Genomic DNA, 23,378 nt, shown 5'->3' with positions numbered 1-23,378 from the left:
AGCATTACGAAAGTTGCCCAACCTGTTTTGCCTAAGCAGGCTATTGTATGAACGATCCAAATTGAACCTCACCCCACCAGACCGGTTTAATGAAGGATTTTGTTGTTTTATAAGAATCGCTTCTTTTACCCCCCTTTCAAACCATCTATGTTCTTTCGCTAAAAATCATTTTGAAGTAGTTTTGGGACACTTTAACTCATTTTTATTGGTGTTTTGCATTTGACTAAAAATATCAGCCTGCATGTTTTGGGTATTTTAGATGCTATAAAACGTTTTTCTGATGTCAGTTAGGACACAAAAAAATTGTGTCGGTTGCCCTTTATGTATTACTCTAGAAATCAGGATATTTTTTTTTTACAAAAAAACAGTGAATGTGAGGATTTTTTTTGTCTACTTTCTGACATTGAGCAGTTATGCTAATTTATATTTTTATCTTCAATGCTACATGTACATATATCTCGCACTTTTCCGTCATATTATTCACAGTACAAATAGTATGTATATCGTTTTTCATACTAAAAACTACCCAAGTACTTTATTAAGTTACAATTACAGTACAATAATGTGGCCTTTCCCACACTCCTGTCTCATGTCTATACTCAAAATGTGTTGTATTCTCCTGATACATACACACACCGCTCCAAAAACTGTTCATAAACGTGAAGGGAAAATTATAGCCTTGCGTATTTGTCTTTATTTGTCTAAATGTACGGTCAAAGGTCAGCTACAACTGGTTCAAAGGGCATGACAAAAACCTATGTGGGACATGGGATTTAATGATTTGGAGGGGGTGAATGGTCATAGTTTCAGAAACAATAAAAAGCACCTTGATATAAATTCTCTTCAATATTTTTGTTTTTTCTCGTCCCATACATCAAGTTGCTACAATGTTTTATGGAAATAATATTTTCTTTTTTTTGTGTCATCCGATAAATGAATGTGTGCTATGACACATTGTTTGCCGCGATAAAAGGTCAGCCATGAGATCAAACCTCTCCCATCGCAAACCAACTTCCGCCTGTGCAAAAACCACAGACTATTGCTAATTTCCGTTTCTTACCAGTCTGTGATGCAAATGAGTAACATTCTGCAACAGCTTTTGCACGGCAGTGGAAAAATGAGTTTGTAAATGGTGTTCGTCTGTACATGGACTCTCACAATCACATTCCTTCTGATTTAGACTTTGCAGGCTCGGGTACACTGAACTTGAGAGCTGAGATGACGTCGAATTCAAATCTCTCAGTGCGACTATCAGGGAGAGGTAGAGTATGCATTCGATGTAATTTAGAAGTGTTTTGTGATTAAATCGTAATTGCGAATGATTTTTGTTGTGAATTTTAGGAGTTGCGGGAAATAGACACAGTCGGGACAATTGCTGCTTTTTCACGTGGTTCAAGTCCCTCAGAATCCGCTGGCGGTTTGGCTTCAAGGTTAGAACGATCTCCCAAGTTCTTTGTTGTGAAAATCATTTTCAACAGAGGAGAACAAAATTTCGAATCTCATGCAGTGGCAGACATTTGCAGATATTTTTTTTTAATACCATAATTCTTGAAAATGAAAAAAATGCCTTTGCTTTGGATGGACATAGAAATGTCTTTTGGAGTTGAAAGTAAATCAATTAGCAGTAGTAACGTGATTATTTTCACAGGATTATTAACTCATTCATTGCCAGATGTGCAGAAATATGTCCACTTCAGTGCCAGGGTTTTTGTCATTGTCATTCGAATTCCAGGACCCAGAGAATATTGAGTTTTAGGACTACATAAAAATTCAATGCAGACTAAGAAACCTTAGACTCTCTTCTTTCATCGGAAAAAAGAGGTAATTACTGAATCACAAAGTCAGAATCAGAAAACCTTTATTCGCCCCACAATGGGGAAATTTGGAAATTATATGGGTCTGGAGTTATATGACCTTGAAATGGGGGCGGCTGTCCAAAATACGATGCAATAGATACATATTGGTTTATATAACGCTTTAAGAACAGCTGAAGCTGGAATAAAGCGCTAACATGGGAAAAAAAGGGAAATACTACCCCCTCGTGGAAGGTAAAAACATTGGTAGAGGTCTGGCCAGCGCTTTATCAGGACCCAAGAAAGAAAAACAACAAAACCCGAACTAATTCGGGAATGGCGCCCTACGTCATGATTGCAATTCCCAAATATATCCGTGAATGGCAGTGAATGAGTTAAAAAAGTAACACAGCACGGTACATTTAGATCACAAGTTTCATGTTTTTGGATTAATAAAAGTGGAAATCCATAATGGCCTCACATTATTTCTGGTTCTAGTTTATTTCTACATATTTCTACATTATTTCTGGTTCTATTTCACAGAACATGGAACCTGCCTCACAATCGCTTTGCCATCGGAAACTCACTGAACTGTCTTCAAAATGGTACCTTGAAACTCAAGTGTCACACAATGCTCAAGATGGCCGCTTCCCCGCTTGGTTCGTGGGTTTCCTCGCCAGAGAGTGAGTCAGCCAACAAGAGATTACAGTTTCTATTTATGTCGCCTCAATTCCATTTTTGTTTCATGCTCCTGTGATTTGAAGGAAAATCATTCATTTGAATTGGATTTCAGTGTAAGAGGACAGATATTAGGGTCACTGATGGTGTAATATTTTGGATCGATTGACTTCCAGGCATGCCGCATGGCTTCATTTCCCCACTCAGTAAGACAAATGTGAGTGTGAGTGACTTTCTGTCACATTATGTCCTTTGGGATTGACTGGTGAGACCAATCCAGTCATCTGCGTTCTGGCCAAAATCCAGTAAGAGGTTAGGTTGATTTAAAGACAGCTGACAATATACGTAGTTGCGTAAATGACAGTTACACGGGACTTGAACTGATTAAAGATGAGAATTTCATTCACTCATTGTAGCTTCATTTATTTATGTATGTATATTATTTCTTTCTTTATTTTTTTGTTCGTTCATGTGTTCATTCATTCTTTCTTTGTTTCTTTCTTAGTTTTTTTTTCTTTCTTGCATTTATTTATTTATTTATTTAGTATGTGTTTATTTATTTGTTTATTCATTAGTTTATGTATTTATTTCTTCATTTTTCGTTGTTTATTTATTTATGTATTTATTTCTTCATTTTTCGTGCGTTCATTTTTTCATTCATTCTTTCTTTGTTTCTTAATTTCTTTTTTATTTTGTTTCTTTCTTTGATTTTTTCTTGCTTTTATTTATTTATTTATTTGTTTGTTTTTTTATTTATTTATGTGTCTATTTTTTACTTGTCTATTTAATTATTCATTCGTCCATTCTTTCTCTTTCTTGCTTGCTTTCTTTCTTTCTTCCTTTCTTCCTATTTATTTATTATTGCTTCCTATTTATTCCTCCCAGCCCTGCCCAGCCTGCCCCTTCCCACTGCCACACTCACCGAACTCTGAGTACACGCTACATGCTGTACGATCATCCTGAACTCTATTTTTTGTTATTTCTCATTAGACAAGACCTCACTTCAACCCTTTCTAGTTGTTTGTTTTTGCAATTACGACATTACGTCACTTTATGTACGTCACTTCCTCACTTTACATATGTCACTACCTCACTTTACATACGTCACTACCTCACTTTCCATACGACACTACCTCACTTTACATACAGAAATTACATGTATTGTCTGTTGTCAATTGTATGTCTTTTTTAGCCACGTTATAAGTGCCTTGCATGTCTTGCACGCTGGGTCCGAGAGGACATTAATTTCATCTGTGCTGTATGTCATGCATATTAGCATATTTGACAATAAAGCTGACTTTGACTTTGACTTTATTTATTTATATTGTTTGTTTATTTGGTCGTTCTCTAACAGGGATGCCGAAGAAATCCTCAAAGAAAAGGAAATGGGTTGTTTCTTAATCCGTCTCAGTGACAAAGTCATCGGATACGTTCTGTCATACAGGTGAGGATGTTAGAAAATCACTTTTTTTAACATTCAGGAATCTCTGGATCACTTTACGTGTAACATAAATATGCGTTGAGGCTTCAGTCAACGTGTTACTACTGTTACAGGGGCCGTGATCGCTGTCGACACTTTGTGATAAACCAAAGTGACACAGGACTCTTTGTTGTCTGCGGAGCCGCCGAGGGACATGACACAGTCTCTGAACTAATCCGGCACTACAAGACAAGCCCCATCGAGCCATTTGGAGAGTATCTCACGTGGTCATGCTTTGAGGTGTGACACAATTAAATATTTGTATATATTCAACCTAATATTGAATTTTTCTACTATCTTTGTGACTGCTTTATTTCCTGTATATGATAGCTGTCCATGTTAAGTGCTTTGTTGCAGCTTCAGCTGTTGTTAGAGCGCTATATAAATTAAGTATTGTATTGTATACAGTGACGTGCGGTGAGGTTCATGGCTGGTGAGGCACGGACGTCATCACAGTCAGATTTACAAACATATGAACTCTACAGAGTAGCTTATTCACCATTTGATTGGCAACAGTTAACGTGTTTTGTTTAAAATGTCATGTCAGCATTCTTTATATAAGCTGTAGCATAGAAAAAAAGATTTAAAATAATCGTGTTACCTTTACTAATAAATGAAGTCCATGCGCCGCTCCTTCTGAAGAAAGGCATCAATAACTTCATTGTTGAAGCCTTCCTTATCTTTCTTCAGTTTTAAAAGTCTCTCTATTTATTTCAATTTAGATATATAATCCTCCATTCTGAAAATAAGACCAAGCAACACAAAAAAATGACTGGATGGTTGCACTTAACTTGCTAACTGTTTACTGTAGCTTGCTCTCACTAATTCTATTATTTTGCAGCCAAGGAGGCTCAACAAGAATCTGTAATCACCAGCGCCCCCTGTCATGAGGCAGGAGAACTGTGTGCCTCACCTATGCACACAGTTTTGATGAAAATGAAATAAAATAAACACAGCAGTACAGTGTTTATAATGTAAAGTGACTTTACATTATATACACCAGCTAAACTGTAGAAATGTAGTTCATATACTAAAAGTGTTTGAACACTTTAGTAGCGATATGCAGAGGGAGAGCAATGCGGTCTCACTGCAGAGCAAGCCAGAATAGTTCGCATAGTCATTGTGCAATCCATGGTGAGGCTCAGCCGGCTGCTGCCTCACCGCTCGTCTCTACTTCGTATTTGAACGGTAAATGTGAAAATTCAGCGATTTTGAAGAAAAATCCAAAAATGGTGAAGATAAATGGAAAAAAACATTAAAGTACAAATCACTAAATAAATATAACTGTTTAATTTATTTTTTCATTTTATATTTCCATGATGACAGGTGAGGCATGGACTCACCTGACTCTCCTGACTGCAAGTCATTGATTGTATATATGCATATAATGAGGACCAAAACGTCACAGTTAAATTTGGCTGGGGCTGGGGATCTTGCAGGCAGCTGCAGACGGGATGTATGATGTGATTCGGCATGCGTCGCGTAATGAAGCTAAGAAGAACGTGGAAAGCAATTCTGAGAAGCCAACTTTATCGCCAAAGAGCAAAACAATTGAGGTAAGCTTGGTCATCAATGCAAAAAAAAAGGAAATTCTAATTTGAGGGACAATGTGTGGGGGGGGTGAGAAGGGGGGTGGAGTTGCATAAGAACAAAGCTAAACATGACATTTATTTGCACTTTAGAGCACAGGTGTCAAAGTCAAGGCCCGCGGGCCAAATCCGGCCCGCCACATCATTTTTTTTGGCCCGCAAAAGCAAATCAAACTTGTTAAATTCCATGATGATTGCTAAAATCTGAGCCAAAATTTCATATTTTTGGATGTCAACCACAATAAAAGTCATTATTCTTGACTTCAGATTTGAAAACGAGTTATTCATTAATTTGCTGTGTGCTCTATATGTAATATTTGAAGGGATTTAAACATTCTAATGGGTTCCCCAAATTCATAACGGCCCTCGAGAGGAAACCATAACTACAATGTGGCCCGCGGCAAAAAATGACTTTGACACCCCTGCTTTAGAGAGACTTTAATAATATATTGTCCAAAACAGGAGATGCCAGCATGCAGACACAATGAGACTCGTCCACCCAGTGACTCCAACAAGATGCTGTATGCTCATTGTAGAAAAAATCCAACCAGGGATCGGCATTCAAGCCAGCGACACACATGCAATAACCGTCTACCCAGCGCTACCGCAAAGAGCTCCACGCAGGATCAGAACCCCAGAAAGTGGCGTCATGTGTCTGCACCTTCGTACCCCCTGCCTGTATTGGCAGATCTCACATCTGGTCCAAGCGTTTCTCCCAAAACCATCAAGGGACTACTATCAACAAACCTACGCAGAAACCCTCCAAGCAGTCACGGCATTGACCTCCTGAATGATGACGGAATTTATTTCCTGGCCGGCAAGCCCGATAGCCGTCACATTACATGCATAGAAACCACATCACACACACCGCGTCAGCCTACTAACCCAGTGTATGCAGAGATACACACCAAAAGCTTTAGAAGCTGTTTTTCTCATCATGACACCTATGAGATTATTCCCAGCATAGAGGGCGCATCCAAACCTGAAATATTGAGCAACATGTATGAGTCAGTGGAGGATGTCAATCATTTGCTGTCCAGGAAGTAAAGTAGTACAGTTTTCATTCACTGCCAGACGTGCAAAAATCTGTCCAGTCCAGTCCAGTGCCAGGGTTTTTGTCATTGTCATTTGAATTCCAAGACCCACAGAAGATTGAGTTTTAGGACAACATAAACATTCAATGCAGGGTTAGTAACGGTTAGACCCTCTTCTTTCATCAGAAAAAAATAGTTAATTCCTAAATTATATGGCTCTGGAGTTACGCTGGATACACTAGGATTATTGTCCCAGTTTCTGCGCTGCAAATGACCTTCATCCGCCAGACTCAGCGGCACTTGTCCAGGTCAGCTTTTATTTTGCAATATCGGCAGTCCAATCTCGAGGGTGACGCTACATCCTAATGGCAGATGCGCTACAAGGGCAGTCTGCAGAGTGCGTGGAGTACATATAAGTACAAGATGTATCATGCTCAAAAGTAGCCCATTCAAATCTGTGCACAGAAAAAAAACATCAGTGGGGGATGTGTTCCCACAGAGAAGAGTCTGAGGTGTACTCATGCATGTGAATGCTGCTTAAAAAATCATATTCTGATTACAATTTATATGATAGAGAACACAGGTTCCATTCCATCCTGCACTTTTTATTAACTTGTTCACTGCCATTCAGAAATGTATTTAGGAGTTGAAAATATGACATAGAAGGCCATTCCTGAATATGTTCAGTTTTTTTTTATGCTTGGGTGCTGATAAAGCGCTGGCCATGGCCTCTGACAATGTTCTTTTTTTTCTACAAGGGGTAGGCATTTCCCTTTTTTCCACGTTTCCGCTTTTTTTTTCAGCTGCAGCTGTTGTTAAAGAGCTATAAGAATCGATATGTGTGTATTGCATTGTATTTTGGACAGCCACCCCCATTTCATACTCAGATAACTGCAGATCAATATAACTAGGGGGGCAGCATTGCCCTTTTTTCATGTTAGTGCTTTGTTCCAGCTTCAGTTGCTGTTAAAGCGCTATATAAACCAATATGTATGTATTGCATTGTATTTTGGACAGCCACCCTCCTTTTAAGCGCATAAAACTCCAGACCAATATAATTTAGGAATTAACTCTTTTTTTCTCTGATGATAGAAGAGCATCTAATGTTTCTTAAACTGCATTGAATGTTTATGTCGTTCTAAAACTCAATATTCTGTGGTTCCTGGAATTTGAGTGACAACAACAATAACCCTGGCACTGGAGTGGACACATTTTTGCACATGTCTGGCATTGAATGAGTCAAGCATAATCCGACTACCCTACCGTTGCAGAGCTGATTATACAAACAGCTTTGCAACCAGGCACCCACACAAAAACGATGCAGTCAAAATCCACAGAGAAGACATTTATTTCAAATAATGCAATCCATGTAAAACTTGGAAAAATGCCTATTAAAAAAAAACGGCTGTAAAAGGAACACCTCATGGTAATGGCCAAGGCAGAATATGGACGCTAGCCCTTCAATCAGCTTAAGAACAATTAAAATACGATTGTCGTTATGTTACAGTTCCACGAGCATGACCATAACATCAAATAAGCCAATACGCTGCAAAACGCGCCGGGAATTCACCATGTATTTACAAATAGTGCATATAGCTCATTTATGCCCTCAGTCATATGCTAGAGTTAGACAGTCATTCAATAGATACGCAATATCTAGGAAGACCGGGAGTGGGTGAACGACATGTGCAATACATAATAGGTAGAATTTTTTTTTTAATGCATTATCGGATGTGCCATAAAGCCCCAAATCCAGAGAGTTAGTCTCGTTTCATTTCTTCAGCAAGGAGTCCATTCAACAAAGCAACGCAGGCTGAGCCCTTTTCGTTAGTGGCGATTGAAAAGTGTGATCAAATGGTTTCATCTGTTTAAGACATCCAGCGTCCTGAGAATTCCGCTAAATTTTGCACTCTTATCCGGGCACACGTCAATTAGGCGAGGGCAGCGGACGCTGGAGAAGACAGACGGGATGATTTGGAAGTAGCGGACAGGCACTGTGCTCAGGTTCACCGTTGGGAGCCCTCTCAGATTCGTATGTGGAAAGTACTGCATAAGACAAAACATGGGAGACTGTCACTGACATTCAAAGAGTACAAGCTTTACATTTTTGGGACTAGAAACATGATGGGCCCTTCTGAAATGAGTAGAAATATACAGTATGACAGTGGGGGACCGTCAAGGCCTGCAAAGCCTTCCTTGCGGCCCTAAAGAGATCTGAATCGCGGACTGATTATATTTTGTCCATGAATTCTTGTTAAATAATTCCATATTGTCTTTCAGCTTCCTTTCATTACTTTTCCTCTGTTGCGCTGCTTCCAGAAGTGTGTTTTCGTATTTAAGCATTTAACCAATCACATTTCAGCCATCATTTGTTACCAGGGTCAGAAATCTACCTGGACGCCTTCACAATCAGTTCTGCGGGCCCTGTTGCATCAAATGTGTTGATCAAACCGTTGCTCTAACCAATGTGATTTCGAGTTGGCAACCCAAAAAGGGGTACCAACGCCTTCTTGAAGGTGCTGGTCAATGTCAGAGTGACGTCGGTTGTCCTTTAAGGTTTATATAAATATGTTGAAGGCGTGTATAACTAACCTGTATTGGTTTGTACTGAAAAAAAAACATTTAATAAAATATATGCTCAATAAAGATATGTACATGTACAACTGGAGCGAATACTACATATGTTTCTACAAAAATGTGCATATGTACCGTTGTTCGTAACTCCAATGTTCGTAAGTAGGCGACCGTCTGTACATCAGCAGGTTTTTCCCCTTAATTGTAATCCCTTTGGGCACTTGCATCAAACTCAAGGCCCTGGGGCCAGATCTGGCCCGCATTGTCATTTAATGTGGCCCGCCAAAGCAAATCAAGCATGAATCTTCCATGATGTTTGTAAAAATTGGAACCAATATTTCAAATTGATAAGTCATCCAAAAATACATTTCATTTTCTCATTGCAAAATCCCTTATTAAATTAACGTAAACAATATTTTAGCCTTTTCACGGACACTGGTTACCGTAGTTCACGTAATAATGGGTTAAAAAAGTTAGTTTTCTTGACTTCTCATTTCAAAAGTAGAGTTATCCATCCATTTGTACGTTCTGTATGTAATATGTGGAGGACATCTCTAGTGAAAGGACACTTTTGATTCTCTCGTCTGTCATCTCGAACCGCTTCAAAAACAGGAAAAGGGGCTAAGATTGCATGACTGTCTGTGTTTTATATCATGTTTGTGCTAATTATTTTGTCCGCTGTTTATATTACAGTAAAGTCTCGTTATATCGATATTCAAGGGAGTCCGAAAAAATATCGATATAACCGGGACTATCGATATATCCGACCCTGTTTGCATGTAATTTTCTCCGTGCGTGCATAGAAATAGTATCGATATAACCGGGACTATCGATATATCCGATATCGATATAACGAGACTTTACTGTATCTTGATTTTTCATGTTAAGCCTGCCTTGGGATGACGGCTGAAAACTATCATTTTATTCATGTGTTGCTCAACGTTACCCTACCAATAACATGAATAAATAAATACAATAAAATGTTCAGAATTTATGAACAAAGTGTCAATTGCAGTACCTTAAGAAATCAGGAGCCCTTGATATCATATTTTCAAAATCAGCAAAGGACAGTTTACTGTCTCCATCCAAATCAGCCTCTTCGATGGCTTTCTCGCATACCAGCTGCACCTCCTCAGGAGTCAACTCCTCCTTTGTCAGCTTGTTCAGAGTTTTTTCCAGGTCCTCTTTGCAAAGGTAATTATCCACATTGAAATCTGGATGCAACAGAGCGGGCGGCGCTTTTAATCGGCATCGTCGGACTGTTTGGATCAAACAATGAAGAAAACAGTCTTTACCGTATATTTTGAAGGCGTAAATGGCCTTCAGTTCCCGCGGAGCCATTTCACTGAGGACTGAGAACATATCCACAAATTCATTGAAGCTGAGATTCCCCATCCCATCCTCGGAGAAAGACTCAACAATCCTGTTACGGAATGGATTTTCCTTTAGAGAAAGGTAACAACATTTACAAGAATTAATGCGATGACAAGAAAATACATGCCTGCGGTTCAGCCCATTTATAACACTCACGAGGATGAACAACAACATGTCTGTGTAATACTTTTGCGGAAACCATAAATCGGTATTTAGGTCTTATATCTGGCTGTATGACTGCGATGTTATGTAATAATCCCATTATTTTTCTGCACAAATGGCTAAAAAGTCACAAAATTGAAAGATATGGGGTCAAATGGAGCGTTTCATGGCGGCACATTAACTTCATCGAGCTCACACAATGCGGTTAGTCAAGACACTCAGCTGTGTAAAGGCGATGATGAAACAAATCAATTTGGCTTTTCTGAAAAGCATAAATATCGATCCGTTTTTCGGCTTACGTGAACCGCACGCCGACATGTTTGGCCCATCCGTTTCGGGTAACGTCATTAAAATATAGATTCGGAAGGGGCAGAGGTTCGACACGGGACTGAGATGGATATCACTTTTGAAAAGGAATATATTTTACCTTTAATTCCGGCATGTTGACTATCAAGGCTAAAGGTAATTTACAATCAGGATCTTTTGTATAGTCCATTGGTACAAGATGAGGGGCCAGTTCATGGTATCTACCATGCAACCTAGACGGGAAAAAAACAACAATAGCTTTTTTTAGGACTCAGAAGTAGAAACAGAAGTTAAAATGTGACTTGAAAAAGGTTTTATGAAGAAGAATTTTACTCTACAAGGGAGCATTTCTGCTTCGATTGTTTCACATGAGACAATATATAAACAAAATGGAAGCAGCAACTCGGAACCAATTACATTCAATCATTTAACTTCCACTATATTTGTTAGTTGTGTGAAGTTCATACTGTCTACTTGATATATAATTTACATTTCTTATAGACAGTGACTTTTTTAGATGTTCAATTACCTTACAGGCTTGGACAAAGGCGGAAGTATACGCCGAAACATGTAAGGTAATTGAACACCTAAAAAAGGCACTGTCTGTAAGAAAAGAATCTGTTGTAAATTCCACTATATTTTATTACCAAACACGTGAATGACCGTCAAGTTAACTCATTCACTGCCAGACATGTGCAAAAATGTGTCCACTTAAGTGCCAGGGTTTTTGTCATTGTCATTCAAATTCCAGGACCCACAGAATATTGAGTTTTGGGACAATATAAACATTCGGACAGTTAGGACGGCGGAAAAAAAATAATTGGCACCGCCCTACCCACTCTCGAGGACTTGCACACTGCAAGAATCGAAACAATGGCGCAGGAAATCCTACTGGACCCTCCGCACCCTGCCCACCACCTTTTCCAGCTACTCCCCTTAGGCAGGCGCCGCCGATTCATGCGCACTAAATCCAGCAGACATTTAAACAGCTTCTTCCCGCAAGCCACTAAAACTCTCTAAACAGTAACCAAAATATAAGTGTATAGTGCCTCTTTGCAGTTTTTTTATGATGATACTTGCGCAGCGTGTTGTACCGGAGACAAATTCCTTGTGTGTTCTACATACTTGGCAATAAAGATGATTCTGATTCAATGCAGTGTGAGAAAGCTTACACTCTCTTCTTTCATCAGAAAAAGAGTTAATTCCTAAATCATATGGGTCTGGAGTTATATGAGCTTGAAATGAGGGTGGCGGTCCAAAATGCAATGCAATACATACATATTGGGTTATATAGAGCTTTAACAACAGCTGAAGCTAAACAAAGCGCGAACGTGGGAAAAAAGGGAAATGCTGCCACCTTGTGGAAAAGAAAAAACATTGCCAGAGGCCATGGCCGCCGCTTTATCGGCACCCAAACATGAAAAAATAAGACCCGAAAAAAATCGTGAATGGCGCTCTACGTCATATTTTCAATTCCGAAATAAATTTGTGAATGGCAGTGAATGAGTTAACTTCATCCTTTCAAATTAACCCGTAGTTGATGAGAATGAAACATGGGCATGAGCTATTCCTTGGAGAGGTGATAGCCTACGGCCAAAGGGCAAAAAGCAACAACTTTGTAAAAATTAGTGAGATCCACTTTCTTCGGTCTAACATGACCGAATAACTGTTTCAACGGCGGGCCCGAAAACTGAAATGTTTTATGAAGGTCATAAACTGCGGGACCCCGTTGCGCCCTCGGCTGATTGTCCCCAGCCTAATACTGGATTTGGAATGAACGCCAGTTTGTTATGGCGCAGGGAGGTGATGTCACTTCCCAAAATTGGGTCATTTGAACTCAACTCAGATAAAAAACGCTTGTGTTTCGGCTTGTGTTTTTATTAGTTTGGGGTGAGCAGAGGACTACTCCTTGAAACTAAACTGACTAAACTAAGTAAAATTAGCTACTCCCTGAAGATAATCGGTTTACGAACCCCTTACCTTACAAAGTTTTCGGTTGACGAACGTTATATTTATGAAAATTTTACCTTGGCATACAAACAACTTTTCGGGATAAACACGGAGCTGCCACAATGAGTGATGTGTCGTTCGCGAACGAGCCCGTTTTCCTAAAAGAAAATGGTGGCTAGGCTTGTTTTGGTCCTCTATTCCCCGCCCCCAGTCATCAGTTAAAGACACGTGATTGGTCAAGAACGCAGCAGTGAGGGGAGGCGGTTTGAACATTAAAGAGACAGGCAGACGACAGAGAGTGACAAAATGGATAGAAAACAGTGACATTTGGACTCGTTTCAACTTTGATAGTTCAAAGGCAGAGTGTAGACTGCAAGGTTAAAATTCCCATCAATCAGGCTCCACAAATAACCCGCACTAGCCATTAGTTAAATTTGAAATGAAAAGACAAGCAACGGAACCAGCTATTAATGATGTTTCTAGTGTGTCCGCTTTCATCTGTTGCTGTTGCAATATCAAAACTTCCAAGATGTACAACCCAGAGCTCCTTGAGACACTTTATGTAAAAAGCTATCCATTCCATCAAACCATCAACGGCCATCACAAAGGTAAATAAAACAACTTCATTATACAATGCAGTTTATTTCTGTAATTATAATAGCACCGTATATTTATTATAGATAAAATAAGGTATATTTTGTGTAGTTTTAAGACTAGAAAATTATGTTTTATAGGGACCTAGGAATGGATTATTCTCATTTTAATGGTTTCTTATGGGAAATTAATTTTTGGGATACACAGTTTTCGCCTTACACACTCTCTGGGAACCAATTACGTTCGTAAGCCAAGGTATCACTATACTTAGTATTTAGTCCTCTGCTCCCTCCAACTTTAGTGCAGGGACCTATCAAAGCAGAGGTCTGGCACCACCCATTAGGATATACCAGCATAACTATAGTTTGCTGACAAAGTTCTTCGGATGAGGAGCGAAACGTCCGACACATTCAAAGAAGCAGAGATGGCGGCTGAAGAAACATTTTCATCGAACCCAATAAATTATCATAGACAGGTGGATATTTTACTGCAGGCAAAAAGTGAGTAAAGGGGTGAAACGGGGCGATACACAGCGAGAGAAGATTCTAGAGCTTCACTGTCATATTCCACAGATTTCACCTGATGCATTGAAATCAAACAAATGATATAACTGTCCTTACCGCAAGATCTCTTTACGGGTGAAAAAAGTACAATCCTGCAATGCAAATAGACACAACAACAAAATGTTAATCACACACACTTCTAATGCACTTCAAAACAAATTACCCAAAGCAAACTAACACTTGATTACCATGAAGGCAAACCACGCCAGGAAATTCAAATAATGGGGTTGGTTGCCTTTCTCATAAATGACATTACAGTTTATGTTGTCGCACATGCAGCCAACAATGAAGACGGCGGAACGTGAGGTGCTGTTTTCTGGAACTCTCTGCATCATTGGTGTCAAAGCCAAGGCTCAGGGACCATATCTGGCCCACCACATCATTTTATTTGGCCCGTGAGAGCAAATCAACTATGTCAAGTGCCATGATGCTTGCTAAAGTCCGAACCAAAATTTCAAATTGTCCCATGTAAACCACAATAAGTCATTATTCTTGACTTCTAATTTGAAAACTAGTTATTCATTAATGTGCTGTGTGTTCTGTATGTAATATGTGGAGGAGATGAAACAGTCTAATGGTTTCCCCAAATTCATAACGGCCCTCTAGATCACAGGTGTCAAAGTCAAGGCCCGCGGGCCAAATCCGGCCCGCCACATCATTTTTTTCGGCCCGCGAAAGCAAATCAAACTTGTTAAATTCCATGATGATTGCTAAAATCTGAGCCAATATTTCATTTTTGGATGTCAACCACAATAAAAGTCATTATTCTTGACTTCAGATTTGAAAATGAGTTATTCATTAATTTGCTGTGTACTCTATATGTAATATTTGAAGGGATTTAAACATTCTAATGGGTTCCCCAAATTCATAACGGCCCTCGAGAGGAAACAATAACAACAATGTGGCCCGCGGCAAAAAATGACTTTGACACCCCTGCTCTAGAGGAAACCGTAATTACAAAAGTGGCCCAAGGCAAAAAAATGAGTTTGACACCCTTGTAGACTCGCAGGTGTGCCCAGATAAGCCGTTGTGGAACATTGTGTAACACCACTATTGACGGATGCCTTCATTTCGACTATATTTCTCTTGAATGGGCTCTGTCTGTCGAAGAGCGAGCGGCAGGGCTGCGATTAGTTCTGGGGAGAGAATCAATGAAAAATAAAAGAAAAGGATTTGATCTCTTATTATTTGCTCATGTTCTGTAGCCACAAAGGGACACATGTCTTCTTGTGCCGGTCCCAAGCCCGGATAAATACAGAGGGTTGTGTCAGGAAGGGCATCCGACGTAAAAGCTTGGCCAAAACAAACATGCGGATCAAACCTCTAAAGATGGAGGACACTGATTTGCTGTGGCGACCCCTTGAAGGGTAAAGCCGAAAGGAAAAAAAGAAGTAGTCCAAGATGGCGCCTAAGTATGCAGCTGTTAGCAAGTGCTCTAACAAGCCTTGTTTTTTTTGTGTTGTTTCTGTGTTTTCTTTTGTCACTTTGAGGTTTTGTGCGTTGTGAGGATCGGATACAGTATGTTTTTCAGCATTTTTGGCCACGACAATCATCAAGGAGGAGAGCTAACTTAAGGCTGAGCATCCAGTCTGCAGCTGGATGGATGCATGGCTTGAGGAGCCCGCGATGAGAATAAAGGAGTGTCAGCGCAGAGCGCCAATGCGTATGTGGAACTGTCGTGGCTTGGAATTGAAGCGGATTTACGTGGGGTAGGAGATAATAATAATAATACATTTCATTTCTAAGCGCCTTTCAAAACTCTCAAGGACGTGAGACAATCTCTTTTCGTCAATGGATGTTACAGCTTCATGTTTGCTTTCAACATTTAGCTTGTAGCAGACATGCACATTTCACCATGATGTCCCGGATCCACTGGTGAAAAGGACACTTTGATCATCTCATTCATCTAGAACTGTTTCATGCAACAAAGAGGTCATAGAAACTTCTTAAGATTGAATGACGGTCTGTGTCTTTATGTTGTTTCGGGTTTTTTTTTTTGTTCTTTTGACTTCAACATGGCGCCGTGAGAGTGGCTGCCTTTCCAGCAGATTCTTTATTTTATTTTTCTACTTCTTTCTTTCCTTTCCTCCTCCTTTCAGCACTTTGCTGCTGTGAAATTAAAATTTCTCCACTGTGAGACTAATAAAGGTTAATTTAATCTAATCTAATCTATATATTGAATTCGATGTAACATTATTGAGTTAATGAATAGAAAAAAAAAACATGTGGTCCAGTGGTTAGCGCGTTGACATCACAGTGCAGAGGTTCAATTTCAGCTCCCATCACCTTGTGTGGAGTTTGCATGTTCTCCCCGTGCCAGCGTGGGTTTTCTCCGGGTACTCCGGTTTCCTCCCACATTCAAAAAAGCATGCATGGCAGGCTGACTGAAAACACTAAAGTGTCCTGGGTCGTGTGAGCTCAGATAGTCGTTTGTCTCTGTATAGCTTGCGATTTTGGCTGGCAACCGGTTCAGGGTGTTCCCCGCCAACTGCCCGAAGATGACTCTTGTGAGGATTAAGCAGTTCAGAAATTGGATGAATACAAAAATATTGAAATATTTCTTCCTCTGGCTCACGATCAAAATCATGTTTGACTGCGGGCCACGGAGGGCTTTTTAATAGCAAGCAGAAGTAACCAGAGAAGCTCTTGAGGACCGAAACTGTCTCCAGAGAGTAGAGTTTCACAGCATATTACAGCGGCTTGGCATCAATTATTAAGAAGCACATGTTTGATTATTATTTTCAGTCTGTTGGCTTAATCAGCTCTTTCATGGGCGACACCTTGACACTATCGCGGAGAAATGCAATCAACGCCGTCCGTCAAAAGGAGGGTTTCAGTTTTGCGTCAGGAGCCTAACCCAAGTTTTTTTTTTTCATGAAAAAAAAACCTACATGACTTATTTGTTCAAATGTTTTTCCATTTACTGAAAGAAAACCAAATATTTATCACTATATTCTTTATAAGGAATGAGGTTGACGGAACAGTGCGTTATGCTATATAACTGCTTTGCTGCTGTGAAATGTAAATTTCTCCACTGTGAGACTAATAAAGGCATATCCAATCAAATCCAATCCAATCCAATAACTATCAAGGCATTATAACATCATGGTACTGTAATGGTACTGTGATATGTATTCTTACTTGGAATCTAAACCGTATGGTCATGACGAAGTGCGCTCACTTACCTGGTAGGCATCAAGTTGCTCGTCTGTAAAAATAGTCTGCTTGTTTCCCATGTTTATCAAGTCATTTGTTGCTCATATATATTCACGACACAGATGGTCCTTTGCACAGTCCAATACATTTAGGGGCCGTGGTGTGACTGTTAATGTCGCAGGGTGACTCCACGATGCTGCAGTCGCTCTCTCTTTCTTTCTTTCTCTCTCTCTCTCTTTCTCGCTCTCTTTCTCTCTCCTCACTCTTTGGCTCTCATCATGAGGTGTCATCAGTGTCCACGTTGGAGATAAGAGCCATGGCTGCAAAACATAGATGCTGCATTGAAGGTTAAAACATATACATATATTTATACATGTGATGAGAAACAATGAGCAAAAGATGAGTGTGGGCAGTGTGGCAAACCAGAGTGGTTACAAGGTCTGCAGGCTGTGTCTGCGTCAGCCCAACTGCCCACAAGAGGCCCTTCCGGCCAATGGGATGCTAGATAAATAAATAATGAATCAAAGGGTGGTGACTTACGACTTGCCGTCTTAATTACTGGGCTACAATGTGGATTTATGCGTGCGCTGATGCTGCTGGTTTTCCTGAAGCAATCACTCACTGCTGTTGGGAGAAATAATGTGATTAGATTTATTTGGTATTCAATTGATTTTGGGGGAATTGGGGAAACTAAACAAACACTCAAAAAAAAGACGTGATCAACATCGCAGGGATAATGCTAGTCAGCCTCAATCTGCAGTACATTTGCACCTAAAAGCTGGCAATCACTCAATTGATGACAGTGAGGGTAAAATCTTAGCTAAATAGATGGTTTGAAAGGAACAATTTTTGTAAAACAAGAAAACCTTTTACAAAATCGCCATGGTGGTTTGAGCTTTAATTTAGATAGTGCTTACAACACACTTCTTAGGTCATTACCATGTCGGCTTAATCATGCTGATGAGGTGATACCAGGGCTAATGGGGCAATCAGAGCCAGGCATAGAACTTTTTAGGTAATCAGACAGAACAAAAGAAGTAATCACATTAGCTTCAAGAGTAGTCCACTGCTCCCCCAAATTTAGAGCAGGGACCAATCAGAGCACAGGTCTGGCCTCTGTCCATTAGGAAGCTATATAGGGCCAGTGTTGCCAGCACAGTGTTACCAGCACAACTTTAGTTCACTGAAGAAGCTCTTTGGATGAGGAGCGAAACGTCCGACACCTTCAAAGAACTACAGATGACAACCAAAGAAACCTTTTCACCGATGGTATTCAATTGATGTATAAATCTATACCTACTGGTCGATAAATAACTTCATTTAGGTTCATTAACTAAGTGAAGGCTGAATTAGTCAAACATTCTGGGGCGGAAAAAGGGCAGGAGGATATTTTTTTATTTCACTTAAGAGTTGATTATTAAAATACTACACGGAAAAGTGCAACAACAATGCTTCACAATTAGTCTGAAAATACCTTTATTTTAAAGTAATCAAGCTTTAGTTAAGGACAAATACAGGAGCCACGTATTTTTTTAGGTGGTAATAGAAAGTTTGAGAGCCACAGTCGTAGGTAAACAGACGACAGTCACTCCGTGAATTACAGATTACGTTGCCATGGCAGAGTCTCTTTTAAACTGATGATCCCTAACTGAATGTGACAACTACACAATTTAACTGTCACAATTGTAATAGTACCTGTTGCATACAAGCAACACGTCCACATATATCAGCGACACACGTCCCACAGTCCTGAGACTTGGCCCGAATGGACAAATCTTCCGCCAGCCGGTCAGCAACCGGACGCAAATGGTCCGCAGACACCCGCAGAACATCCACCTGCGTCCATTGCAGCCCAACACTAATCCGAACTACACAGCATGTCAATTTCACGCTGCCCCTCCAAAATACCAGTTTTGTCTACGATCTACCTCTATTAACCAGCTCGTTTTCTGGCAGTATAAGTAAAAAATCGATCGGTTAGTTAGCCAGGATGGACTCAAAGCGAGATAATAATAAAGAGCAAGGTAAGTTGTTACGTAGCTTGTTGCTAGCCACTAGCGCTTCGGTGACTAGCATCTCCCTGTTACGCAACATTTGTGTTAGTGTTCTCGTCAGAGCAACAATTACCATTTTTGATTTAATAATCCTCCCACTCTGGGTCTGTGTGAAACAGACTCCGAGGCAGGCAGCTGTTTCCTTGCAATTACGCCCCACTAAACTTAGCTGTTTAAATATGCTAGCACTTAATGGCTACTAGTCATTAGACATAATGCTTAAGCACTTCATGTCCGGGTTCGAACGGTGAACCAAATACGTATGACCATCACGATACTGGGTACGCAGGACGCTAATTTTCACATTTCACGCAATAATTACAGCACTTCACCAATTGCTGGTAAATGAATTGAAAGTAGAAGCAGTCACGTGCACTATTACCAGGTAACCCCTTGACCCTTTATTAATAAAATACACTTTTCAACGCGGGGTCATAAAGTATTCATGTGGACAATTTTCCCTAAAAGAAGCTCAATCCAGGCAGAATGTTGTTACATCCTTTAGTCTTCTGAACCTACAGCCAGTCACTTTTAAATACAAAATAAGAACAAACTAAGAACGGTGCCAGACGAGATATTCATACACAGGCTGATTTGAGAGAAATATGCTATTGAGAGATGATGGCTCGGGTTATCCACTCGCCCTCTCTTTAAGTTGAGTGGACACTATGTGCTTGCAGCGTTCTGTTCCTGCAGTGCTGACTCACAAATGATGCGCATGCATGTGGATATGTTGCATCAAATTCTGTGCACAACTGCAGTCTCTTTTTTTTCTTTCAGAGGGAGATGTCGAGAAGATAACTGCTGTGTTGCTCAAATCTCACTCAGGAGAGTTTGATTTGGAGTCCATCCTGTTTCTAAAATTCAGGGGCCTAGGTAAAGTAAGATTACAATATTTGTGGCCACGTAATCACATGTTAACTTGTGATTGATGAGTTTTTTAATGTCGTGACAGGAATCCACGATCTTGGTTGTATAGGGGACTGTATGAATTTGGAGAGACTGGACCTTTCTGGAAATAATATTGTGAATTTAGCTCCACTGTCGCCTCTTCGGCTGCTTTCTGTTCTTAATGTGTCTGCTAATAGGATTTCTAATCTAGGTATGTATTCCAGAGTATCTTTTTCCCCATTGTATCCTATTATTAGGTGACTGAAATTTTTGCATTTAATATACACCATATTATGGTGATATATTGATTCTTGAGACACCACAACAGACAAATTCAGTTATAATTATATTTTATGTGGGGGGAAAAAAGTTGAATTGTGGCTTTTGTTTGACCTTAGTGGTTCCACTGTATTTTAAAAAGAATGTTTATGTCTCTATTTTCCCAGAACCTCTGCACACTTGTGAAAATCTAACAAATTTAAACCTTGCCGGTAATATAATCTCCAGGTATGACAATGAAATAATTTGTGTGTGCCTTTGTAAATAGATGGTTATTATATGGCATTATGATTTGTTGTAATAATTTGGGCGTTGATTTAGCTTTGAACCTACGGTTGCTTTTCCATGTAGCATCCTGAGCATTTCCCAATATTGCCACATTTGCAGACTAACTCTGCTCTTTTGCTTTATTTTGCTTGCCACGTCTTCATGACCGTTCTTCAACAGTATTGACCACCTTCTCTGCCTCAAGTCTTTGAGAAAACTAGAAAGTATTCGTCTCAACGACAACACCTACAATTTTTCAAATCCAGGTGAATTGAATTAACTTTGCCTGAAAGCCAATGAGAGATGGTATCAAACCGAATCAATATGTATGATTTCTTCTCCAAGCGTGTAGAAACGTGTCATATCGAACTATTGTTCTAGAGATGTTCCCTACTCTAAAGGTGCTAGATGGTAAGAGTTTTCTACTGTATATTTGTTTATATTCACATTATATTAGCAGTAAAATACTTGTTTTTTTATTGCAGGTGAGAGAGTTGTTGGACGTGGGAGCGATTTGTACCAGCTATGCAAAGATATTGATGACACCATTAAAGGTATGACTGGTATGGCATCTAATCCCAAGTTGCTTTTAATTTTACACCAAAACATCAAATATTTTTTTCTTCATTTAACTTCGAATATTACAAGTCACTCTTTACTTAAATTAGATTGATTCATTTAAAACGTAATGCTATGTGTTTGTTTTTTTTTTCTATTTGGAATGGCAAGCCGGTCTATGCAAGAATGGACAACTTGTTGAACATCAGGATTGCAAGCCATGGGTGGCGGATACTTACTGGGAAATAAAAAGATCCAACAACGCCATTGTTGAAGAGGCCTACAAGCAGTTTAATGGTAAAAAGTTGTTCTGTTGAACTAAAATAGTTTCATAGGTAAATATACTATCCAATATTGCACTTTTGAAAAAAAATGTCCAAAGTGTCCTAATAACACGTCTGTGGTATGTTTTTTTTTTTTTCGAAACCCCCCCCAAGGATGAAGAGTTTAAGCATTATATTTGTTGTCTTGACATGATGACGGGTGGGCAGGCACTCAAGAGCCAACTGTTTGAAGAGAACCAATATAAAATCAATTTCGCATTGTATGTCCACTAGAAGCACTGATACATGAACTTTTTGTAGCTACTACATACATATGGTCATTGCATGTAGTCTAACTACATATAGTGTTTGCTCATTAGCATTGTATTTAAGTGTGACTTTTATGTGTTGTCTCTCCCCTGACTACAGATATTCTTCATGAATGCAGACTATTAAACAACAGAGCTACTCATGCAATTTCCCAAAGTGAAAGATCAATGAGCCTGAAGAAGCAGCCAAAACAGTATGCCATCTGAACTGAGCCCATTTGCGTACACTGTAGTAGTGTGTAGTTATTTAAAAATACCAATGCTGTATGCGCAGTAGTATGACTTGAGTGCAAACGAGACATTGCCAGATGTACATGGTGCTTAGGGTGTTTATTAATATTTTATTGCACTCTATTCATTGGCTTTTGGAGGATACTTTGTATTGTATGCTCAAATCAGTTTGGACGGGAGATGTCTTTACGTGCGCACTGTGCATTGTGTGCCATTTCATAGCCTGCGTTAATGCAGAAACAAATGCTGCTAAGAAATCGAAATATTCAAAATAATTTTAAGTGTTTCCTTTTTGCTGGATCATTTTGGGATCCTCCCATTGCTGTATGTTATTTTTCTGTAGAGAATGTGATTGAATGTTCATCTGTTTATACTGCTTTTATACAGTAAATATTAATGACTACAAACAACCTGGGCAAAAGTGTGCAATGCTATATAATATTTTTCGAGAATAAAGCATATTAGAGTCATTTCTTTCCTGGTCTTTTCTAGTTGAAACAAATAAACAATCTTGTTTATATGGATTCTTGAGTGTATTGCGTCACCTGCTGGTCTAAAATAAAACTAATGACAAATAACCTGTAATGTATATGAGTAATATACAGATTTAGTTGGGTAATACTTTTGTTGTATTTGTCTTAATTCCATAACAGTTTCAGTTTCCCTTCTAATTAGATTTGGCTAGATTTTTTTTTATATGAGGGAGGATAAAAGACCGGGATATTGAATGTGGATGGGTGGTGAAGGGTGATGCGAATTGGATCAAACAGAAATATTTTTCGTTGCTTTCCACTTTGAAGTTGTTCAAAGTCACGTAGTTCATTGAATCCATAAACTATTTCATTAACCAAAAAATCTGTATTTCTCGGCTGAAGAAACATTTTCAATGATGGACCACTCCTGTACGACTGAGAGCTTACACAGACGCTTCACAAAAAAATGCTATCAAAAACCTTGATTACGGTATGTATAAAAAATGGGGGAACTGTTTTTCTGTTGGTACGTTTTTAGACCTATATTTTGCACAATATTACATCTGATTGTTAAAACTGTAACAATAAAAAAAATTACAAAAAAAGGAAAGAAAAGTCACTGAGCTTCACTTCCGTCTAATTCCGGAAGTTATGCGATCTTTCAATCAATCAATATGTTGTCAATATGTTCAAATTATATTTTTTCTGCAAAGTTACATATCAATGAAACAATAATATTTCATTAGACAAGAAGGGATAATATGTTTACAACAATTGAGA

At 39.2% G+C, this 23,378-nt stretch overlaps 3 protein-coding genes across 4 annotated transcripts; 2 read left to right on the top strand and 1 right to left on the bottom strand.

Moving 5' to 3' along the window:
- The first annotated feature begins 1,142 nt into the window (after nucleotides 1-1,142).
- On the top strand, nucleotides 1,143-8,622 carry LOC148897734 (uncharacterized). The gene is made up of 7 exons (XM_088996772.1): nucleotides 1,143-1,261; nucleotides 1,342-1,430; nucleotides 2,337-2,476; nucleotides 3,826-3,915; nucleotides 4,026-4,191; nucleotides 5,391-5,507; nucleotides 6,003-8,622. The coding sequence occupies exons 1-7, from the start codon at nucleotides 1,147-1,149 to the stop codon at nucleotides 6,585-6,587; spliced, it is 1,302 nt and encodes a 433-aa protein (XP_088852898.1). The 5' UTR covers nucleotides 1,143-1,146; the 3' UTR covers nucleotides 6,588-8,622.
- Nucleotides 8,481-19,529, bottom strand: cib2 (calcium and integrin binding family member 2). Of its 2 annotated transcripts, none has more exons than XM_088996775.1 (8): nucleotides 19,381-19,529; nucleotides 17,794-17,877; nucleotides 17,283-17,573; nucleotides 14,155-14,189; nucleotides 11,112-11,223; nucleotides 10,444-10,591; nucleotides 10,167-10,362; nucleotides 8,481-8,620 (listed from the first exon to the last, which is right to left on the bottom strand). In XM_088996775.1, exons 3-8 carry the CDS (start codon nucleotides 17,331-17,333, stop codon nucleotides 8,599-8,601), a joined length of 564 nt encoding a protein of 187 aa, XP_088852901.1. In that variant the 5' UTR covers nucleotides 17,334-17,573; nucleotides 17,794-17,877; nucleotides 19,381-19,529; the 3' UTR covers nucleotides 8,481-8,598. The 2 variants fall into 2 exon arrangements, with proteins under 2 accessions (XP_088852901.1, XP_088852900.1); XM_088996774.1 differs by lacking the exon at nucleotides 19,381-19,529 and adding an exon at nucleotides 18,949-19,089.
- On the top strand, nucleotides 19,137-22,652 carry lrrc61 (leucine rich repeat containing 61). Its single transcript, XM_088996773.1, has 9 exons — nucleotides 19,137-19,277; nucleotides 20,088-20,183; nucleotides 20,263-20,409; nucleotides 20,645-20,705; nucleotides 20,925-21,010; nucleotides 21,090-21,155; nucleotides 21,230-21,298; nucleotides 21,474-21,599; nucleotides 21,995-22,652. The coding sequence occupies exons 1-9, from the start codon at nucleotides 19,244-19,246 to the stop codon at nucleotides 22,099-22,101; spliced, it is 792 nt and encodes a 263-aa protein (XP_088852899.1). The 5' UTR covers nucleotides 19,137-19,243; the 3' UTR covers nucleotides 22,102-22,652.
- Nucleotides 22,653-23,378: the final 726 nt, after the last annotated feature.

This window comes from Hippocampus bargibanti, linkage group LG05, assembly GCF_051943395.1.
Source record: "Hippocampus bargibanti isolate YZ-2025 linkage group LG05, ASM5194339v1, whole genome shotgun sequence".
Classification (NCBI taxonomy): Eukaryota; Metazoa; Chordata; class Actinopteri; order Syngnathiformes; family Syngnathidae; genus Hippocampus; species Hippocampus bargibanti.
The sequence above is the reverse complement of the archived record's forward strand: the minus strand, read 5'-3'. Positions and strand labels throughout refer to the sequence as shown.